The sequence below is a fragment of the Macrosteles quadrilineatus genome, unplaced genomic scaffold (assembly GCF_028750875.1).
Source record: "Macrosteles quadrilineatus isolate MER2022 unplaced genomic scaffold, UCM_ALF_1.0 Scaffold_1__1_contigs__length_201487025, whole genome shotgun sequence".
Lineage (NCBI taxonomy): Eukaryota > Metazoa > Arthropoda > Insecta > Hemiptera > Cicadellidae > Macrosteles > Macrosteles quadrilineatus.
The window spans coordinates 114,136,268-114,154,859 of NW_026542594.1; the positions used below are offsets into that span (position 1 = coordinate 114,136,268).

The following is an 18,592-nucleotide window of genomic DNA, read 5'->3' on the forward strand; positions in this document are numbered from 1 at the left end:
GATGCCCCAAAGGCCCAAAACTCAATTTGTCAAAGATTTTACATACGGAACAATGTTTATGATTTTGTTAAAATCGTGAAAGACGAAGTTGATGTTCCGTTAACGCTGGGGTTATTCAGATTTTGCCGTAGCCACAGGATACAATAAAGATGTCTACACGACCGTGGAAATTTTCGTATAAATATTGTTACAAAATATAAACTTATTACCTGTAAATATCAACATTGCCCTCGTAGAAGAGATGGTGGAATAGGTTGACACTGTCCACTGCGGGCTGGCCCTGCTGTTTGTATCCAAAGATGAGGTCAATCCATTCATGTAGGTGTTGACTGACGTAGTCACACTCCAGGGCTGCTCGGTGACCTCGAATAAACTCCCTCGGGTCCTCCTTGGCCCAAGGAGGCAACACCACGTCTCCTAGCTGCACTCCATTCTGCTTACAACCTACAGTGTGGTACAATTAAACCTCAATCAATCCACTCATGTAGGTGTTGACTGACATAGTCACACTCCAGGGCTGCTCGGTGACCTCGGATAAACTCATTCGGGTCCTCCTTGGCCCAAGGAGGCAACACCACGTCTCCTAACTGTACTCCGTTCTGCTTACAACCTACAGTGTGGTACAATTAAACCTCAATCAATCCACTCGTAAGTGTTGACTGACATAGTCACACTCCAGGGCTGCTCGGTGACCTCGGATAAACTCCCTCGGGTCCTCCTTGGCCCAAGGAGGCAACACCACGTCTCCTAACTGTACTCTGTTCTGCTTACAACCTACAGTGTGATACAATTAAACCTCAATCAATCCACTCATGTAGGTGTTGACTGACATAGTCACACTCCAAGGCTGCTCGGTGACCTCGGATAAACTCCCTCGGGTCCTCTTTGGCCCAAGGAGGCAACACCACGTCTCTTAGCTGCACTCCGTTCTGCTTACAACCTACAGTGTGGTACAATTAAACCTCAATCAATCCACTCATGTAGGTGTTGACTGACATAGTCACACTCCAAGGCTGCTCGGTGACCTCGGATAAACTCCCTCGGGTCCTCTTTGGCCCAAGGAGGCAACACCACGTCTCCTAGCTGCACTCCGTTCTGCTTACAGCAACCTACAGTGTGGTACAATTAAGCCTTGAAACTTTAAGCTATATAAAATGGTTTGCTTATCCTAAATATTATTCAGGATTAAAAATAAAATAAAATTTCTGAAAACTTGTTTAAAACTTTTACAAAAATAGTCAAGAATAGCCTTACTGATGTGAGAACAAAATTATTGAATCAAATCATTATGCTTATTTGCATTATACCATCTTTAAGTGCACAATAGACATTGTCAATCCAACACTACATCTAACTTATATTTATCTTAGTTAAATAAGAAAAAAACATTCTTCAAATTAACAAAAATTATTTTTACAAAACAATGAAGATACATTATTTATGTCACTTAAAATATAAGTTGTGAACTAGGATTTTATAAAACATTAAACAAAATTGTAAAAAAAAACTTTGAAGTCATGAATCTTATTGTCAAACATTCTCATATGACTGGAAATATAAAGTCTTTAACGGGAATATTTTTTTTATTTTGTAGTAGAAGTTACAGTAGTTTCAAAGTAGAAGTGCTACCCCAGTACTGTTAAAGAAGTTGACCTGAACTGCTTGTAAAAACAAATAGATAAGATAAAAAATTATTCTAAACCCTTGAAAAATAGTAGAATTGCTCATCATCTTTTATATCCCTAATAAACAACAAGAACCTAACACGGTTACATACCAACTGTCTTTGAGCATTTATGAACAAGAGCCCAATGTAAAAAGAGGTTTTCCAAGTGTGTTGTTTTTTTATTTTATTTTATACTTAACATAAAGAAGAATACAAAATCTTTAGTTACTTAAAGAAACGATTTAGAGATTTAAATATTGAGCAAATCCTAATTCTTAATGGCAGTAGCTCCAATATTATTATTAAAGTAGAATAAAAGTGTACACAAAAAATGACCATAGTTTACCTAAATCAAAGTTATTTGCATTGACAAGGAACTCTGGTAAGTAAAAGAATTCTGGGATAAGTTCTTTGACGTCAGCCATGTTATGTCTTGATGCAGATAACCACGCCTCTCTCACACTGTTGAACATGCGATCTGCCAAGTCGAAGTGGCCTCCCTGAAATCAATATAGTGATTATGTGAATGCAATCTGGCACTATATAGGGGCACAGTAGTGAGATGTTAGATTACATCCCTTTTATCATTATACAGGGCTTTCAAAATAAGGCAAGTATAGTTGTATGTTTGTTTACTTCCTAAAACCTATTATGATTTTCATGGCATTGGATAAAGCAAGTAGTTTTTCCCCATATCAGATGATTGCCTGTAAACTTTAACCATTCATCATCACACCATCCTTTCAACCACAAGACTTACAATAGTTTCGTTCACAGACTATTATCCATACCCCTTACCACAGAAAATTACAACAATGAATTATACATTTTGAAACACATTGCAGTTTCTAAGGCCTCTTTTATGCACGGCGTTTTCCGTCAGGCGGAATCTATCAGAATCTATCGGGCTTTCCGTCGGTGCGTGTTTTAACATGGGTTCAAATGGAACCCTTTTATGCAACTGCATTTTCGGTCGGGCGGAATGTAGCGCTGCCAACCTACCCCGCGCTCTGTCATCCAAAGTATCAAACTTTTATGCACGACGGAATCTCCATCACGTTTCAGCGTTCCGTCGGAGGCCGACGGAGGACTTAGACTCCGCTGAGTTTCGGCGTTTCGTCGGAGCGTGTTTTTACATAGGTTCAAATGAAACCCTTTTATGCAACTGCGTTTTCGGTCGGGCGGAATGTAGCGCTGCCAACCTACCACGCGCTCTGTCATCCACAGTATCGAACTCGCCTAATCAATGTAAATAGATGATCATTATTCATTGTAATAGATTAAAGAGTACAAATAAACAGATGTAATTTGGTAAAAACTTACTGGGCGAAGATTACATTTTTGTTTAAATCCACGGAATAATACAGCCTTACTGTTTCGTAGGAATAATATGACTTTTGTATTCCCGGGACTGACATGGGGATTTTTGTATCAAAGATATCACCCGGGATTGATATGGAAATCTTTGTACAAAAGGCCATCCCTACGACTTTCATTCACCGGGTGTACAGCCCACAACCCGACGTATCTTTTTCTTTATGCACAAATAGGTATAAACCAATAAACAAGAATCCATCTTGGATCACTGTCACTGATGATGGCCAAATGAACAAAGTTGGCAGCACTGACAACCCCCACCGCGGGCATCATAAAAAAACAGTGGATTCCGCTCGGCGGAGAAACTGCATAAAAGGGACATCAATTCCGCACCACGATTTTGCCCGACCGAAAACGTCGTGCATAAAAGAGGCCTAATGGATATGAAAGCTCTCTCATTGATAAACTCATCAGAAAACAGAAAAATAAAACAAAAGAGATTCTAGAACCCAGAAACAAAAAGTACATCTGGGCTGAATTTGGAGTAGTACTCAATAACATCTTGAGAAAAGAAATGGCAAAGAACAATGTACAAGTTGCATACGAAACGTCTAATAAATTATCTGGTATGCTCAAAGAAATGAAAAAGACACATTCTGATAAAGAGGCATCAACAAAGTGTAATGTAACAATTGCCGGAGCTTTTACATCGGCCAAACTGCTTGTTCTTTCGCCACTAGATTTAAAGAACATCTACCCAAAAAGAACTTGAAATCAACCAACATTCCCCCAACCACATAATTAACGCAAACCACAACTACACAGACAAACATAGTAATTTAGAAATTATCCATTTATGTAATAAAGGCAGATACATGGACACAATAGAGGAATTCAAAATATACAAGGCATGTAAAGAACTTTTTAATTATAGCTTTGATAATGTCTATTTCACCTCAGTGTTTAATGATAATCAAGGTCTCTTATTCTTATTCTGAATAATCTGAAGAGAACCAGATATCTACTTAATTTACTTTAACGGGTTATACAATGAAAACTATAGGATGAAATTTCTAACACTTGAAAGATTGAGGGTGTAGCATAGAGCACAAGGGCCTAGATTTTTTTTAGGATTTTTTGAGAGGATAGCAGGCTTACCTGAATGGGAAAGAGTCCAAACTGGCACAGAAACACAAAACTTTACACTATATACACAAAACATTAGAATATTTCACTGTCACTGACAGCATTTTCAACTAAGGAAGAGAGAGTTTTCTAGATGTCCAAAATGGTGGCCAGTGAGTTGTTGAGTCAGTGTTGCCAATAGTATGAATTCAAAAAACACAGTTTCAGTTTATCTTATATGCACTATCACTATATACAGGGTGAGTTTTAAATGTCCCCCCCCCAACTTTTTTCTACATTTTTTCGAATATCAATCCCATACCACTTCCAAACATTGTAGGGTAGTAAGTAGTTCATTTTGACAAGTTGGTCATTTCTGGCCGCCATCTGGGATCCGCCATATTGGATGCAAAATATTTTTTTCAAATGTAAAGGTGAGGTTGTGACCCATTATTTTGAACTAGATTTTTACCCTGATTACAATGCCTCAAACCGTTAAAAAAAAATCTTGATTCATTTTAAAGTTATGAGGGCTTTTTAAAACTTTATTTTTAGCCCATTTTAACATTGTGCATTTACAAACTAAGGACCATAATCTCAAAATAGTGCTAGATAAAGATAAGTATACACTACCAGTCATTGTCGACTTATTTTCACTTTGTTATTACTGATGTATTTTTTTCGGCCGCCATCTTGGATCCGCCATTTTGAAACATGATAAATTATTTTAAATATGAAGGGGGTGTTGTGACCCATCATTTCGGATTACTTTTTTAAGCTGAACTCAATTCCATGATCCGTTTTTCATTTTCATATTTTGATTTTAAAATATTCACATTTTTAACCAAAAAAATTTTATATCTCATAAATAAAACTTGATAACAAAAAAATGATTGCGGCATTGAGTTTAGCTTAAAAAAGTAGTTCGAAATGATGGGTCACAACACACCCTTCATATTTAAAATAATATATCACATTTCAAAATGGCGGATCCAATATGGCGGCCGAAAAAAAATACATCAGTCATAACAAAGAGAAAATAGGTTGACAATGACTGGTGGTGTAAACTTATCTTTATCTAGCACTATTTTGAGTTTATGGTCTTAGTTTGTAAATGCACAATGTTAAAATGGGCTAAAAATAAAGTTTTAAAAAGCCCCATAACTTTGGAATGAATCAAGATTTTTTGAAACGGTTTGTGGCATTGTAATCAGGGTAAAAATCTAGTTGGAAATAATGGGTCACAACCCCACCTTTACATTTGAAAAAAATATTTTGCATCCAATATGGCGGATCCAAGATGGCGACTGGAAATGAACACCTTGTCAAAATGAAGTACTTACTACCCAACAATGTTTGGAAGTGGTCTGGGATTGATATTTTAAAAAATGTAGAAAAAAGTTGGGGGGGGGGGGCAATTAAAACTCACCCTGTATATATGAATAAATATGTAAGCCTGCTAGTTGGGTTGGATGTTGAAGTGGAGTGGGTTAGATGAAAGGTATTATCTTAGGTTTAGGTTTGGGGGTTGTCTAGACTTAGTAAACCATTGGTAAGACAATTCCCATCTTCTCAGTTGTGACTGGTTACATTGAGGAGGCAGTGATTTGACTATTTTGGTTGTATAGCAGTCATTGAAACTAGGGTTGTTGTGGCTCTGGGCATGTTGTACAACTGGTTTGTCTTTGTATCCAGTAGATACATCTTGTCTATGGCCATTCATCCTGGTTCTGAGGCTATTGGTGGATAGGCCTACATACTGTGCCTCACATTTGTTACATTGTAGTTGGTAGATAATGTTCTTCGTTTCACAAGTGTTGAAGCCTTCTTGTTGTAGTTTTCTTTGGTTGTGGAACTGGAAAATGTTTGGCTGGGTTGATTTATTTCACATGTTTTTCATCTCTTGTTATCACAGGGTTGATTTATTTGATGTTATACAGGGCTGACTTGAAAGATTGAGGTATGAAAGATTCTATTAAACCAAGAATGCTATTTAGTTTAAAAAATACACCACAATTTCAATAATTCAGCATAAAAACTAAATCCTGCAATTTCCTAACTCAACCTAAGGTACATCGGTACATGTTACTTGCCTGAAGCCTAAGAAAGTGTTGGGTGAATGGCTCCATGCGAACAAGGTAGGAGCAAACAATCATCGCAGAGGAGTAGTGAGTGCCATAATGGTACGGGGGTGTCTCTCCATGTGGATCATCCCACTCTTTGTATCTATAAACAAACACATTCCTATGATGTTGCTAAGTACAAACACACAATCATCGCAGAGGAGTAGTGAGTGCCATAATGGTACGGGGGTGTCTCTCCATGTGGATCATCCCACGTTTTGTATCTATAAACAAACACATTCCTATGATGTTGCTAAGTACAAACACACAATCATGGCAGAGGAGTAGTGAGAGCCATAATGGTACGGGGGTGTCTCTCCATGTGGATCATCCCACTCTTTGTATCTGTAAACAAACACATTCCTATGATGTTGCTAAGTACAAACACACAATCATGGCAGAGGAGTAGAGAGTGCCATAATGGTACGGGGGTGTCTCTCCATGTGGATCATCCCACTCTTTGTATCTATAAACAAACACATCCCTATGATGTTGCTAAGTACAAACACACAATCATGGCAGAGGAGTAGTGAGTGCCATAATGGTACGGGGGTGTCTCTCCATGTGGATCATCCCACTCTTTGTATCTATAAACAAACACATCCCTATGATGTTGCTAAGTACAAACACACAATCATGGCAGAGGAGTAGTGAGTGCCATAATGGTACGGGGGTGTCTCTCCATGTGGATCATCCCACTCTTTGTATCTATAAACAAACACATCCCTATGATGTTGCTAAGTACAAACACACAATCATGGCAGAGGAGTAGTGAGTGCCATAATGGTACGGGGGTGTCTCTCCATGTGGATCATCCCACTCTTTGTATCTATAAACAAACACATTCCTATGATGTTGCTAAGTACAAACACACAATCATGGCAGAGGAGTAGTGAGTGCCATAATGGTACGGGGGTGTCTCTCCATGTGGATCATCCCACTCTTTGTATCTATAAACAAACACATTCCTATGATGTTGCTAAGTACAAACACACAATCATGGCAGAGGAGTAGTGAGAGCCATAATGGTACGGGGGTGTCTCTCCATGTGGATCATCCCACTCTTTGTATCTATCAACAAACACATCCCTATGATGTTGCTAAGTACAAACACACAATCATGGCAGAGGAGTAGTGAGAGCCATAATGGTACGGGGGTGTCTCTCCATGTGGATCATCCCACTCTTTGTATCTATAAACAAACACATTCCTATGATGTTGCTAAGTACAAACACACAATCATGGCAGAGGAGTAGTGAGTGCCATAATGGTACGGGGGTGTCTCTCCATGTGGATCATCCCACTCTTTGTATCTATAAACAAACACATCCCTATGATGTTGCTAAGTACAAACACACAATCATGGCAGAGGAGTAGTGAGTGCCATAATGGTACGGGGGTGTCTCTCCATGTGGATCATCCCACTCTTTGTATCTATAAACAAACACATCCCTATGATGTTGCTAAGTACAAACACACAATCATGGCAGAGGAGTAGTGAGTGCCATAATGGTACGGGGGTGTCTCTCCATGTGGATCATCCCACTCTTTGTATCTGTAAACCCATCCCTATGATGTTACTAGGTACAAACAGACAACTGTGGTAAAGTAGTTTACTCCTGCCTGATTTATGAGTAGACAGGTAAGAATATAGTCAAGGAACTTGAGCTAAGTAGGCCTACTAATATCCTAATTAACCGTATGAATGAATACTGTGGAAGATTATTCTTAGAACAAGAAAGTTGTATTTCAATAACTTAAATCGTCTAGGAGTGTTGAATATGAAATACTTTAATATTAACTTAAATAAAACTTACCTTTTCTTAAATTGCTCGAGTCGGTCAGGGCTCTGAGCACCCATAGGTTTAGAGAAGTCTCGGAAGGTGGAAGGGTGGGAGAGGTCTAGCTGGTCAGAGTCATAGTCTGCCAGGATCCACGGAAACACTGGATACTGCATCAGATCATTGTAACTGCGACCAGCCAGAGTGTTCAGGTGCATCAGGTACTGGAAGTTGGATATCTCTCCTCTCTGTGCCAACAAACAGTTTAACTAATGATTCTGACAGTTTGAACTACTAGTTGAAACCCACTTATCCAATGATGTTTTTAAATTTGTAGAACTAACATTAAATTAGAACAATTATTTAAAAGTATTGCTTACACAGTACAGGGAAAACAGATAAATTCAACTATAATGCTGATATTCTGCAAATTTCTATGGGGATATAGCGTTTGTGTTTATATTTTATATCACTTTAAAAGTTGAAAGTGATGGTTTGGATTTGGATATTGGTTACTCACCACCCAGCGCTGTGTAACGGAGGTGTCACCGATGAGGTTGGAAAGTAGACCAGCGCCTTGCTCCACATTGGCTGTGCGCTTCTGGCCTGCGACTGACTGCTGGGCACTGTCCGCTATACCAGTGGCAAACGCCATGAACCTGCCCAACATTAGGTACAGTAGATAGAGTCTTGATATTTCTTACTCATTGGGACATTTTATTCAAATTTAAAAAATAAAACCTACACATTATGAAATGAGTACAAGGACATCTGATAGTCAGAAAGGCCATTATTAATTGCCATTTTTCAATTTTTTCAATTCAAATTGATGCATTTTAATTCAAAGCAACAAGCATTTTTCTATATACAGAATTTTTTATGAGTAACACAGCATTATTCTTACTTGTCAATGGAATGAAGAAACAACACTTAAAATTTACCCAAATTGTGTCCTGCAAATCGCGATTTGATGCATAGAATGGAATCGAGTCATAATTTTGATTACCTTTTTAAAATGCTCCCCTACTTATTTTCCAAGAACAGTTTCAGACAGGCTTTAAAAGCTGCTGGATAGTAAATATGTCATTTGAGACTTTTGTGTACTGATTCTTCCTTGCTTATGTGTTAAGCTAGTACCGAAAAATGCAGCTGTATTCGGCAACCAAATTCTACTGCTAGGAAAACCTACCCTACAAGTATTTAAAGTTGACTTATATTCTAATGCATCTTTATCTTTCTGCAGATAACAATTGATGACTTTGTCCTGGAAGAAAATGTTTTATTTGTGCTTCTGGTATAAAAATAATATTTTATCTACATTCTGTTCAAAACAAGCAAATTTTTAGAATAGCGGGATTGTCATGTATCAAAAAGTGTATGTACAGTACTAACTTTACAATAGTGTGTAGTGTATACATATTTGTGTTTAAAATATATTTGAATGAATCCAAAATATATTTCATAAACAGATTTTACCTTTGATACACCTTGTTGCGAACTTTGCGAGGAAAAGCCAAAAGATAATTTCTGCCATCTCCTGAAAAAACTTCCAGGGCCATTGGCTGAAGTAAGTATCTTCTTTTGTGTACTTCTCTGAAAAAAGTAAGAAGACTGATAAAGTGGTTGTGGATTTATATTGTTCAAAGCAAATATGTAGTAGAATAATTCAATAATTGGTATAGAACACATACAATGCTATTTATAAGGCAACCAGAATATATTTAGTGTTCTTTCCATGGATGCAAAAATGTTGGTCTACAGTAAAATGTACTAATAAAAATAAAGAGTTTGGTTCTAAACTGCTTTTACATTTTTACCTTCTAAAAGTAATAGTATTCCCAAGTGTACTAAAGAACTACAGCTGTAAATCATGCTAAATGTTTTCTGAATTTTTTTGAATGGTTTTTGAATTCTATACATATGCTATAGCTATAAGTAATTGGCAGATTTATTGAAATCAAATCCCTAATAATTATAATGAAATATCAAAGCTTGGAAACATTATTTTTTGATTATTTTGAATTTTACTGAATTTTCTACTTGGAACTCAAATCTATGTCTTAATGTCTTTACATAAAGTAATTAATGGGCCACACAAGTAGGGTTTTTTTTTAATAATAATGACGACTAAATGTCAAATAATTACCAACCCAAACCACACATATCCCGTTTTTTTGTCAAAATCCTAACAGTATAGTATAATCATCATGTCACAAAAGTCCGTAGTCAGGGACACTTTTTGATTCCCTACCTCACCTATAGTGGTGAGATATTCATTTAAAAAGTACAGTACCGGTATTCAGAGTTTTACTAGGTGTCATACATATTACATAAACAATTTAGAAATAGTAATTCTAGATAAGTCAGTTTTTAAGAGGGGCAATGTGCTCTATATTAAGTCTACTAACACAGACAAAACCATATTTTGAGCAATTCCTTAGCTTAACAGTTTTTTACTCAGAAATTAAGGTTATGTTTATGTTATACAGCCGACGACGTTTTGCCAAACCTTGTTTTAATGGTAGGAAGTCGTGTCCGTGTAACAGTTCCGTCGTGTCCGCCATGCTACCTGCGTCAGTGTGTCTCTTATAAATGTGGCCGGCTACCTCCATTAAATGACTGCTTTGTGTTGAAAATAAACGTGTGAACTTTATGTGTCGATGTGTATTTGTATCTTATAACGAAGACTTCTGTCAGATTTATGGACAAATCAATTTGATGACATGGGTTTGAAAATGGGTCATTACTGACCCGAAACTAGTCACCCTTGACTATATTAAGAACTGGAGACTGAATAAAAAGGTACGTAACCTATCATATCATTAATGGTAGGGCCAAATGGAGGGAATAGATTTCTTCCCCTAAGCCGCATATTTATTTGTTTACCAACATACATAGATATGTATTAGTAGAAAGATTCTAGGCCTACAGATTAGAAAGACCATAAAAGTCTCAATAATTTGAAAGATTATTTTTAACAGTAGTACAATTTTTAATAGTACAAGCGTGTTTCAAAACAATACAACAACATTTATAGTATCTTATCTTAGTCCTCAAATTATTGAGCACTCTACAAGTGTTCAATCGTGACTGATTATAACATTTTCTTAATTTTGCACAAATTAAACACAATGCAAACGGCAAAAGTAAATGTTATTTTAGAAGACAAGTTTTGCTTGGACAAATTAAGAAACACATAGTTTTATGATTGTGAGTGGACTATGTAAACTTTATTGATAAATTTGATGTTGTTTATTGTTTTGACTTACTATAAAGAATAGTTTTTAGCATGGTTGACACTTGCTAATATGATACATCAAGGAAAGGACTTTAACAGTGCCAGTTTGCCAGAAATGCTGGATGACCGAGTGCTGCCTTCATGAACACACGTGCGTAGCATGACACTGATATGTGAGCAATAGACAACACAAAGTAATGGTCAAAGATCTGTCATAACTGACGAGCAAATCCAGCTTCAACCTGCAAACTCTGCCAAACATACTAGAAAAACCTTAGGCCAAGGCAAAATTATTAAATGTGCCAAATTATCATAACCCGGACTAACTGGATATTACGCTAATTTAAAGATTCAAAAAGTATTCATCATAACAATTTGAGAGTCTACCTTCAAAGTACTGTTATATTACTTTCTAGTTCTAGGAACAGTTCTATATACCTGATATCATCGTAAGCAAATTTGGAGCACTGTTTTTTAGTGGCGCTTTGTCGAGGAGCTCCAGACGAAGGCAGGATGGGGTCGTGACACTCGAGAGGCAGCGACTCTATGTCTCGTATCTGATTCTTGAGTAATGTAAAGCCATCCACCACATAGAGATGTTCCTTGCCAAACAACAGCAGACCCTCCACTGTGTCCAGCCCTTGGATACGTGCACACCGGAACATGTGGCTGATCTAAATCACAAACATAGTTACATGAAGTGAAGGTAACATTTGGTTTTGCCACTGGTATTAAAGTTTAAGGAAGTGTTGGTATTGAATGTAAGAACACTAGGTCTCTGACTGACCTTCTCATTCTCCTCCAGCCTGCGCAATATAGACTGGTTGTCGGGAGCAGATTCTTCCTCGTTGGCTCCACTTTCACCCTCCGTCTCATCTCCAGCGTCCTCAGGTTCTGACACTGATCTCTTCACTGCCCGTCGCAGCGCACTGCTCATGTCTTGGATACCCACTGCCACTGCTGCATCAAACATAACACAACAATCATAAATAGGTACAAGACCAATAATTTCAAAAAATGAATGAAAAGATTGAAACAAGTAGAGTCTCAACTCATTAACTCGGCTCATTAACTGAATGTTAGTGATAAAATAGATAACCATAAGTTATGGCTGATGCATTCTAATGTACTAGGTGAAACCCGTCGAAATCGACGGTTACTTTCAAGGCTTACGCTAATTCATCTAACTGCGATAAATTGAGTCAAATTATACATATTTAGAGCTTTTAGCATTGATTAATAAAAGTGTAAAAACAATAATGATATTAATTGTGTCAGTTACCAAATATGGTTGATCATTCAATGAATAAAATATTTCCCATACTGTATGTCATCTGAGTTGTTAGTGTGCTCTCTGGTATCTCTTCCTTTGGAAGAACCTTTAAATTTAAATAGTATTAAAAACGTATTGGTTAAAAACTTCCACGATGTCATTAGTGTAATGCAGATTAATTACAACTATGATTTTATTTGAAAAAAATGTCTGTTTGTTGAGAAGACACGTACTAACTTCAAATGGAGTTGTATCCATTTGTTACAGTGTATGTTTGATTTTTCCTTCGCCACGTCACGTCAGTTATCGTACTACTGTGCCAATGAATAATCCTCTAGCATAGTTTTGAGAAATTGTTTGTGGTGTTACTGTTAAAGCTGGAAGTCCTTGACATGGGGATGTCAGTTAGTTGTCTCAGCCTTATCAGTTACATAAAGTTGTCAATATAATCTCTCTACGGAATGTTAGGTGTAGTGGAATATACTTGAAGTGAAGTTGGCTTTAGGTGCCTCCTCATTTATATGGCCGTGCAACTTCATTGGCAACAAATAATGCGAATGACATAGTAAGAGCACAATAAAATTCTTCTGCATATGAATTTTCTGTTGGAGAAATATAAGCCGAATTATAAATGTCACAATGCGAGTTTGAGCATTTTGTAACTATATTATATGGGTAAGTTAGATAGATTTTTTAGGTTGCTGTTTTTATATTGCAACACAAATGATATAGAGGAAAATCAATTTTAAAATCAGAAAATAACCTTGCAAATACTTCTTTTGGACAATTCAGTAACTCCCAATAAATGTGTGTTGTTTAAAACATAATTTAAAAATTAACAGCTGTTTTATTAAAAAGTACTATCCACATGACCAAAATGTAAACAAATCTGTGGAGGGATCTTTTAAAGGCTTCTGGGGCAGAGCCCTAAGGGAATTTACTTCGTTTTTCTTTTGATAACTCATCTACAGACCAAGACCTTTCTTTGGACACCTCTACCAAGTTTCTACGCCCAGTCGTTCTCTTAAATTAGTGTAGACAAAGTTTCCAATTAAATATTTAGATTCCCCCATGTTAATCTTATGGGAGAAATCCCAACTTTGATTGAAGATCCAGCCTGAACTAATAAATATTTCAAAAAAATAATAACACTTTGCAAAACTACAGATCAGGGCCATTCTGTTGACACTTTAATCATCAAAATCGGTCCAAATCAAGATCAAAATGTCATGAGACACTAAGACAGTTTTTAAATCCAAGGCTCTGTTGTTACAGAACCTAACATAGTTCTATTGACTTAATTTTGGTGTTGTAGCATCAAATTTAAATTAAAAATTGTATAGTTAAAAACAATGGATACAGATCATAGATAATTTGCTACCATTCTTGCAGATTAGGACCAACCATGTAAACCATATACAGACCCTGCTATGACTGCTATTTTTACTGCTATACCTGCGTTGTCGTCATGGTCCGGGTCATGCACCTGGGAGTGGGAGGAGGCAGAGTCTGGGGTGGGGTCCGGGACAAACTCGCGGTCCAGCAGACTGGTCGGACGATACTTGTGATACCACTCCTTGCTGTCCCAGCTGGAGGCCACCTTGTACTTGAGTGACTTCTGTTGGAACAAACCAGACAGAACTGACATGAGCACAGCAAATTTACTCAATAAGCAATAAAAAGCCAATTAATATGGGCATAGGACAGGATAACAATATTCTTACTAAGATATTACAATTTAGGATGCATTGTGGTTTCCATCATGAGTTAAGTTGACTAATACTTCTAATACTTGACCACTCACATTGTCCCCAGAGTCCAGCTCAGGTCTGTAAGGGTAGTGAAGGTAGAACAAGTCATTCTTTTTCATTTTCTTTCGCATCCTGCTAGGTCCTTCGGTCATGTCCAGCATCCACTTATCAAGCCTGATAAACATATGGTCATGAATGTTTGAATTAATGTATGAATTTATATTCATTACATGGTAAATTACACTGCCTTGGTATACACTGTAGATATGTTCTAAATAAGGGCTACGTTAAATTAAACAATATAAACCATAACACTGTACAAAGCAAGGACTATTTATACACTGCAACCACCAGCAACAAATTGAATTTGTCATTTTGTCATTAGTAATAACTGTTCACTTTCTTCCCCAGTACATAGTGTATGGAGAAATTATCATTTTGTTAACATTTTAGAGTTTGAATTGTAATGTACGCTTTGGGTCCCCGTGAATACAAAAATTAGTTTTCAAAGTGATGTGTGTGTGTGTGCAAACCCAGATGTATAGATGTATATAGTGACTAGTGAGTAATGACCAATCAATATAGTGCCAGGCAATGGACTAAAAAGTAAGGCGAGAATCACAGTAATTATTATCATATTGTTGTTATTTTGTTAAGAGGTGGGTGGAGTGGAGTCTTGCACTACTGACCTGCTAGGTGTCTCTGGCCCCCACAGCCCTCTCTCTCTGGTCAGCTCAGTCTCAGTCTGCAGCCATTCCTCCAGGATGTATCTCTGCATGTGTTGTTGACTCTGTATGTAAGTCTTGTTCTGCAGTTCTACCAACTCCTTGACCAGTGACACATGTATCAGGGTACACACTTCAATCTCTGGTCCTGTCAGTAGCGGACGAATCTTAATAGTCTCTTCTTTCTTCACCTTGGTTCTGCTCGCCAGTCGAGTAAGTCCACCAGTCACCTTCTGTATTTTCTGTAGGAGTTCAATTCAAGTATGACAACTGGTGTTTTTAACAGTTTAATACTAGTTTGAGGATAAACATTGGATTGCTGTAATTTGATAATAAATAGTACTTATTGTGGTTGTTTAGTATGGGCCTACTAAATTTACTTTGATTAAATTGGTCGAATGATGGTATACATAATGGAAGATGAAAGATGACTAACCTATGATGGAAATATTTTCATGACAGATCTTAGTACATGCACCATGAGATGAATACTGTGTTACTGGATGGTATTATGAGTGTATAGAGAGAGTATACAATACATACAGATTGTATCTGGTTGTGCAGTTCCCAGGGGTTCCTGTAACTAGCCTTGCGTTCTGACTCCACATAGTTGAGCCACAATTTGGTGGCAGCCTCCTGTATATGCTCCCTCACTAGACTCAGCTCTGGGGCCTTGCTGTTGGACAGTGTCATCTTGAACACCTACAATATCACATAAACACAGCCATCAAATTGCGATCCCAACTAACGTATTTCCAGTTAGTTCAAAGACAAAGGCTCTCTGATAATTACAAAATTGATTTTAATTGATCAGACAAAAATTGAACTGAGAAAACCTGGCATTTTCAATCATCTGACAAAGGTCTCAGACTTTTTTTCACTAAATTTTATTTTTACTCTTCTGAAAGAAATCAGCAGACTTTGGGGTAGAGTTTGGGGGAAATATGCTGACATCGGACATACTGAAAATCACAATAAAACATAGGGAAATAGTATGATAATCAAAATAAATAGCCCTCTTGACTCTCTATCATAGCAAGTTATCGTAGTCCAAAAATTGAAATTTTTTATACAGTAGGTACTCAGTAATCTGGCACTACAGAAGTCCTAAACAAACCAGACTAGCTAGTATCTACAGTTTTTGTTGTAGGTACAAAATATATAAGTTTGTGACTTTGAATTAACGTACAATATATGACCTGTTACTATCTTTTTTAATCAGAAGTGTAGTTTCACATATTTTGCTCACATTTCATATATCTTAGATGAGAACCGAGATTCCATCTTAGTTAGTAACCGGAATGGGTACTGATATTGAAAAAAGAATGACACATCACAAAGGTAGACATACCTCCTCAATGGCAGGTTTCTTAGAGACATAGAGCTCTTCCCAGACTCGTTTAGCAGCCACAGCCATCAGGTTGTGTCCTTGCTTGGCTGTCAGCTCCTCAGTGTCCTCGTTGGGGTTCACGTGCCACGTTGTCTTGGCATTGGAGTCTAACCTGCAGGTTATTATTACATTTATGTTATGCCCAATAACATGCATAATATACATCTTATTAAATAGGAGATGACTAGTATCATTTTTGTTTATGTAGGATAGGTAGTTAAACCAAGTCAGTATTGAGTAATATTTGGATTTTTTCACCTGATAACTTTTTCTAATTAATTGGGGAGTTGCACAGTTTTATTTCTAGTCTAGTATTATACTTCAGTCTCACTAATACTAATGTATTTAGTTTTAATATTTGAAACATATTCAAAAATATATGTTACAAAATGTCTCACCAGCAATACAAAAATAAAATGAAATTTTACAATTGATTGCTGTGAACTGCCGTGCAAGGATGTTGCAGCCAACATGCTCCAGAACTTGTTTTAAAATAGTTTGTATTTTTTTTATGTAGCCTATAAGGAAAAAATAATGGAACAGTTGATAGAAAAACATAACTGTTGGCTACTATCCATCTTAATAGTAATGTAAATGTATCAAAACTAAAGATAATTATTTAACTACAATCTTCAGAAGAAAACGGCTAAAATACTCATAACCGAGTAACATATCGATTTTGTACCGGAAATCAAGGTACTCTAACAAAACAAAACTAAATGAAACTGATAATTTTCGTTAAATAAGTATTTGGACTAATTAATGACAATGGGGAGTGGCGCAGGAATAAAGAACTGATTGAATTGTACAAAGACCCTGATATCATAGCAATAGGATAATGCTTGGTGCTGAAGATTAAGATGGTTGGGACATGTGTAGAGGAGAAATTTAGGCCATACAGTTAAAAGGGTATGGCTGGGACAACCAATGGGCGACGTCCGCTTGGAAGACTCATACTCAGATGACAGGACCTAAGGTTAGGAGCAAGTCTGGAGGTAGCAGAGAACAGACAACAGAGGAGGAAAATTATTGACGAGGCCAAAAACCACTTGTGTGGCCACAGGAGTATGAGTAAGGAGGGAAAATGATAAGCCTAACTCACAGACAAATCCACAGAGTTTAAAGGATTGATCTACATTTTCTCTCCATTACATGTATCTTACACTGCTTACAACACTTACATAATTTTTTGATCACTAGTTAACTGTAAGAGGCAGTATGTAAGGCATCCAATAAAGTCCAATTCGTGGTTTCCTGCTCCAAACACAAGGCCCCTATAAACACAGACAAACAATAAATTACATTTTGTTCAGCTATACTCATTCAATGTGATATGGTACAGTATTATATAGACTAGAACCCTTCCTAAATGTTTAAAATGATTTAAATTATTATTTTGATAGAATAAGCCATAAAGATGTTTCTATAAACATTTCAAAATTTTTTCAAAATTTTAAACCCTCTTTAACAATTTTAATTAATTTTGTAATTGTGACTTTCACAATTAATTACAACACAAGACATGCAGCAAGATACATCCTTCCCTGACACCGGTCAGTTCTTTTTGAGAAAACTCCTTCATGCATCGGACGCAAACTGAAGAATCTGTTACCAAATAATCTCCAAACGACTGGAAAATTCCTTAAGAAAGAAGTGAAAGAACTTCAAAAGTCTACAGGACAATCCAGTGTACACCTTAAATGAGTTCCTGGGCCTACTACAATGAAAAAATGCAGTTTCGACATGAATCCATTTCTTGATGTTATCGGTATCGGATTTGTAATGTACAAATAAATAAACAAGATAGAAGTCCTTTTACCTTTGACTATTGACACAACAGTCAGAATCCAATAGCCAATGGTTTTAGATTCCATAGCCTAATAACATGTGCAATTTTTACTAAAACAGCTTATTTAAATACACGGGATCATCAGACAGAGGATACTGACTTAGTTTTTGACATTGGATAATGCTTGGTTTTGAGCAGCATAAAGACTTAATAAAAATAATTGCTATACGTCTAGGGTTTTACAATGACACCTTAAGAGTCCTTGGAGCCTAGACACCATAACTCATAACGATTACAAAATTAGGGAGACAATTTGTAATTTCACGGTGCATTAAATATTTAAATTACGATTTACTTTGGTATTCGAAAAAATATTTTGAGATGATAACAAATATAAATAACTCTTCTTCAGCG

The 18,592-nt window shown here is 36.8% G+C and overlaps 1 protein-coding gene across 1 annotated transcript in view; it reads right to left on the bottom strand.

Moving 5' to 3' along the window:
* The window catches only part of LOC128983547 (WD repeat and FYVE domain-containing protein 3), a 143,451-nt gene that overhangs the window by 53,738 nt on the left and 71,121 nt on the right, over positions 1 to 18,592 (bottom strand). Inside the window, exons 35-48 of the mRNA XM_054402862.1 lie at positions 17,571 to 17,663; positions 16,351 to 16,501; positions 15,543 to 15,701; positions 14,964 to 15,241; positions 14,328 to 14,448; positions 13,979 to 14,141; positions 12,038 to 12,210; positions 11,689 to 11,924; positions 9,489 to 9,605; positions 8,533 to 8,671; positions 8,049 to 8,260; positions 6,202 to 6,334; positions 2,013 to 2,166; positions 210 to 444 (exon numbers count right to left, since the gene is read on the bottom strand). Coding sequence (XP_054258837.1) covers positions 210 to 444; positions 2,013 to 2,166; positions 6,202 to 6,334; positions 8,049 to 8,260; positions 8,533 to 8,671; positions 9,489 to 9,605; positions 11,689 to 11,924; positions 12,038 to 12,210; positions 13,979 to 14,141; positions 14,328 to 14,448; positions 14,964 to 15,241; positions 15,543 to 15,701; positions 16,351 to 16,501; positions 17,571 to 17,663 — 2,364 coding nt within the window. The remainder of the gene's footprint in view (positions 1 to 209; positions 445 to 2,012; positions 2,167 to 6,201; positions 6,335 to 8,048; positions 8,261 to 8,532; positions 8,672 to 9,488; positions 9,606 to 11,688; positions 11,925 to 12,037; positions 12,211 to 13,978; positions 14,142 to 14,327; positions 14,449 to 14,963; positions 15,242 to 15,542; positions 15,702 to 16,350; positions 16,502 to 17,570; positions 17,664 to 18,592) is intronic.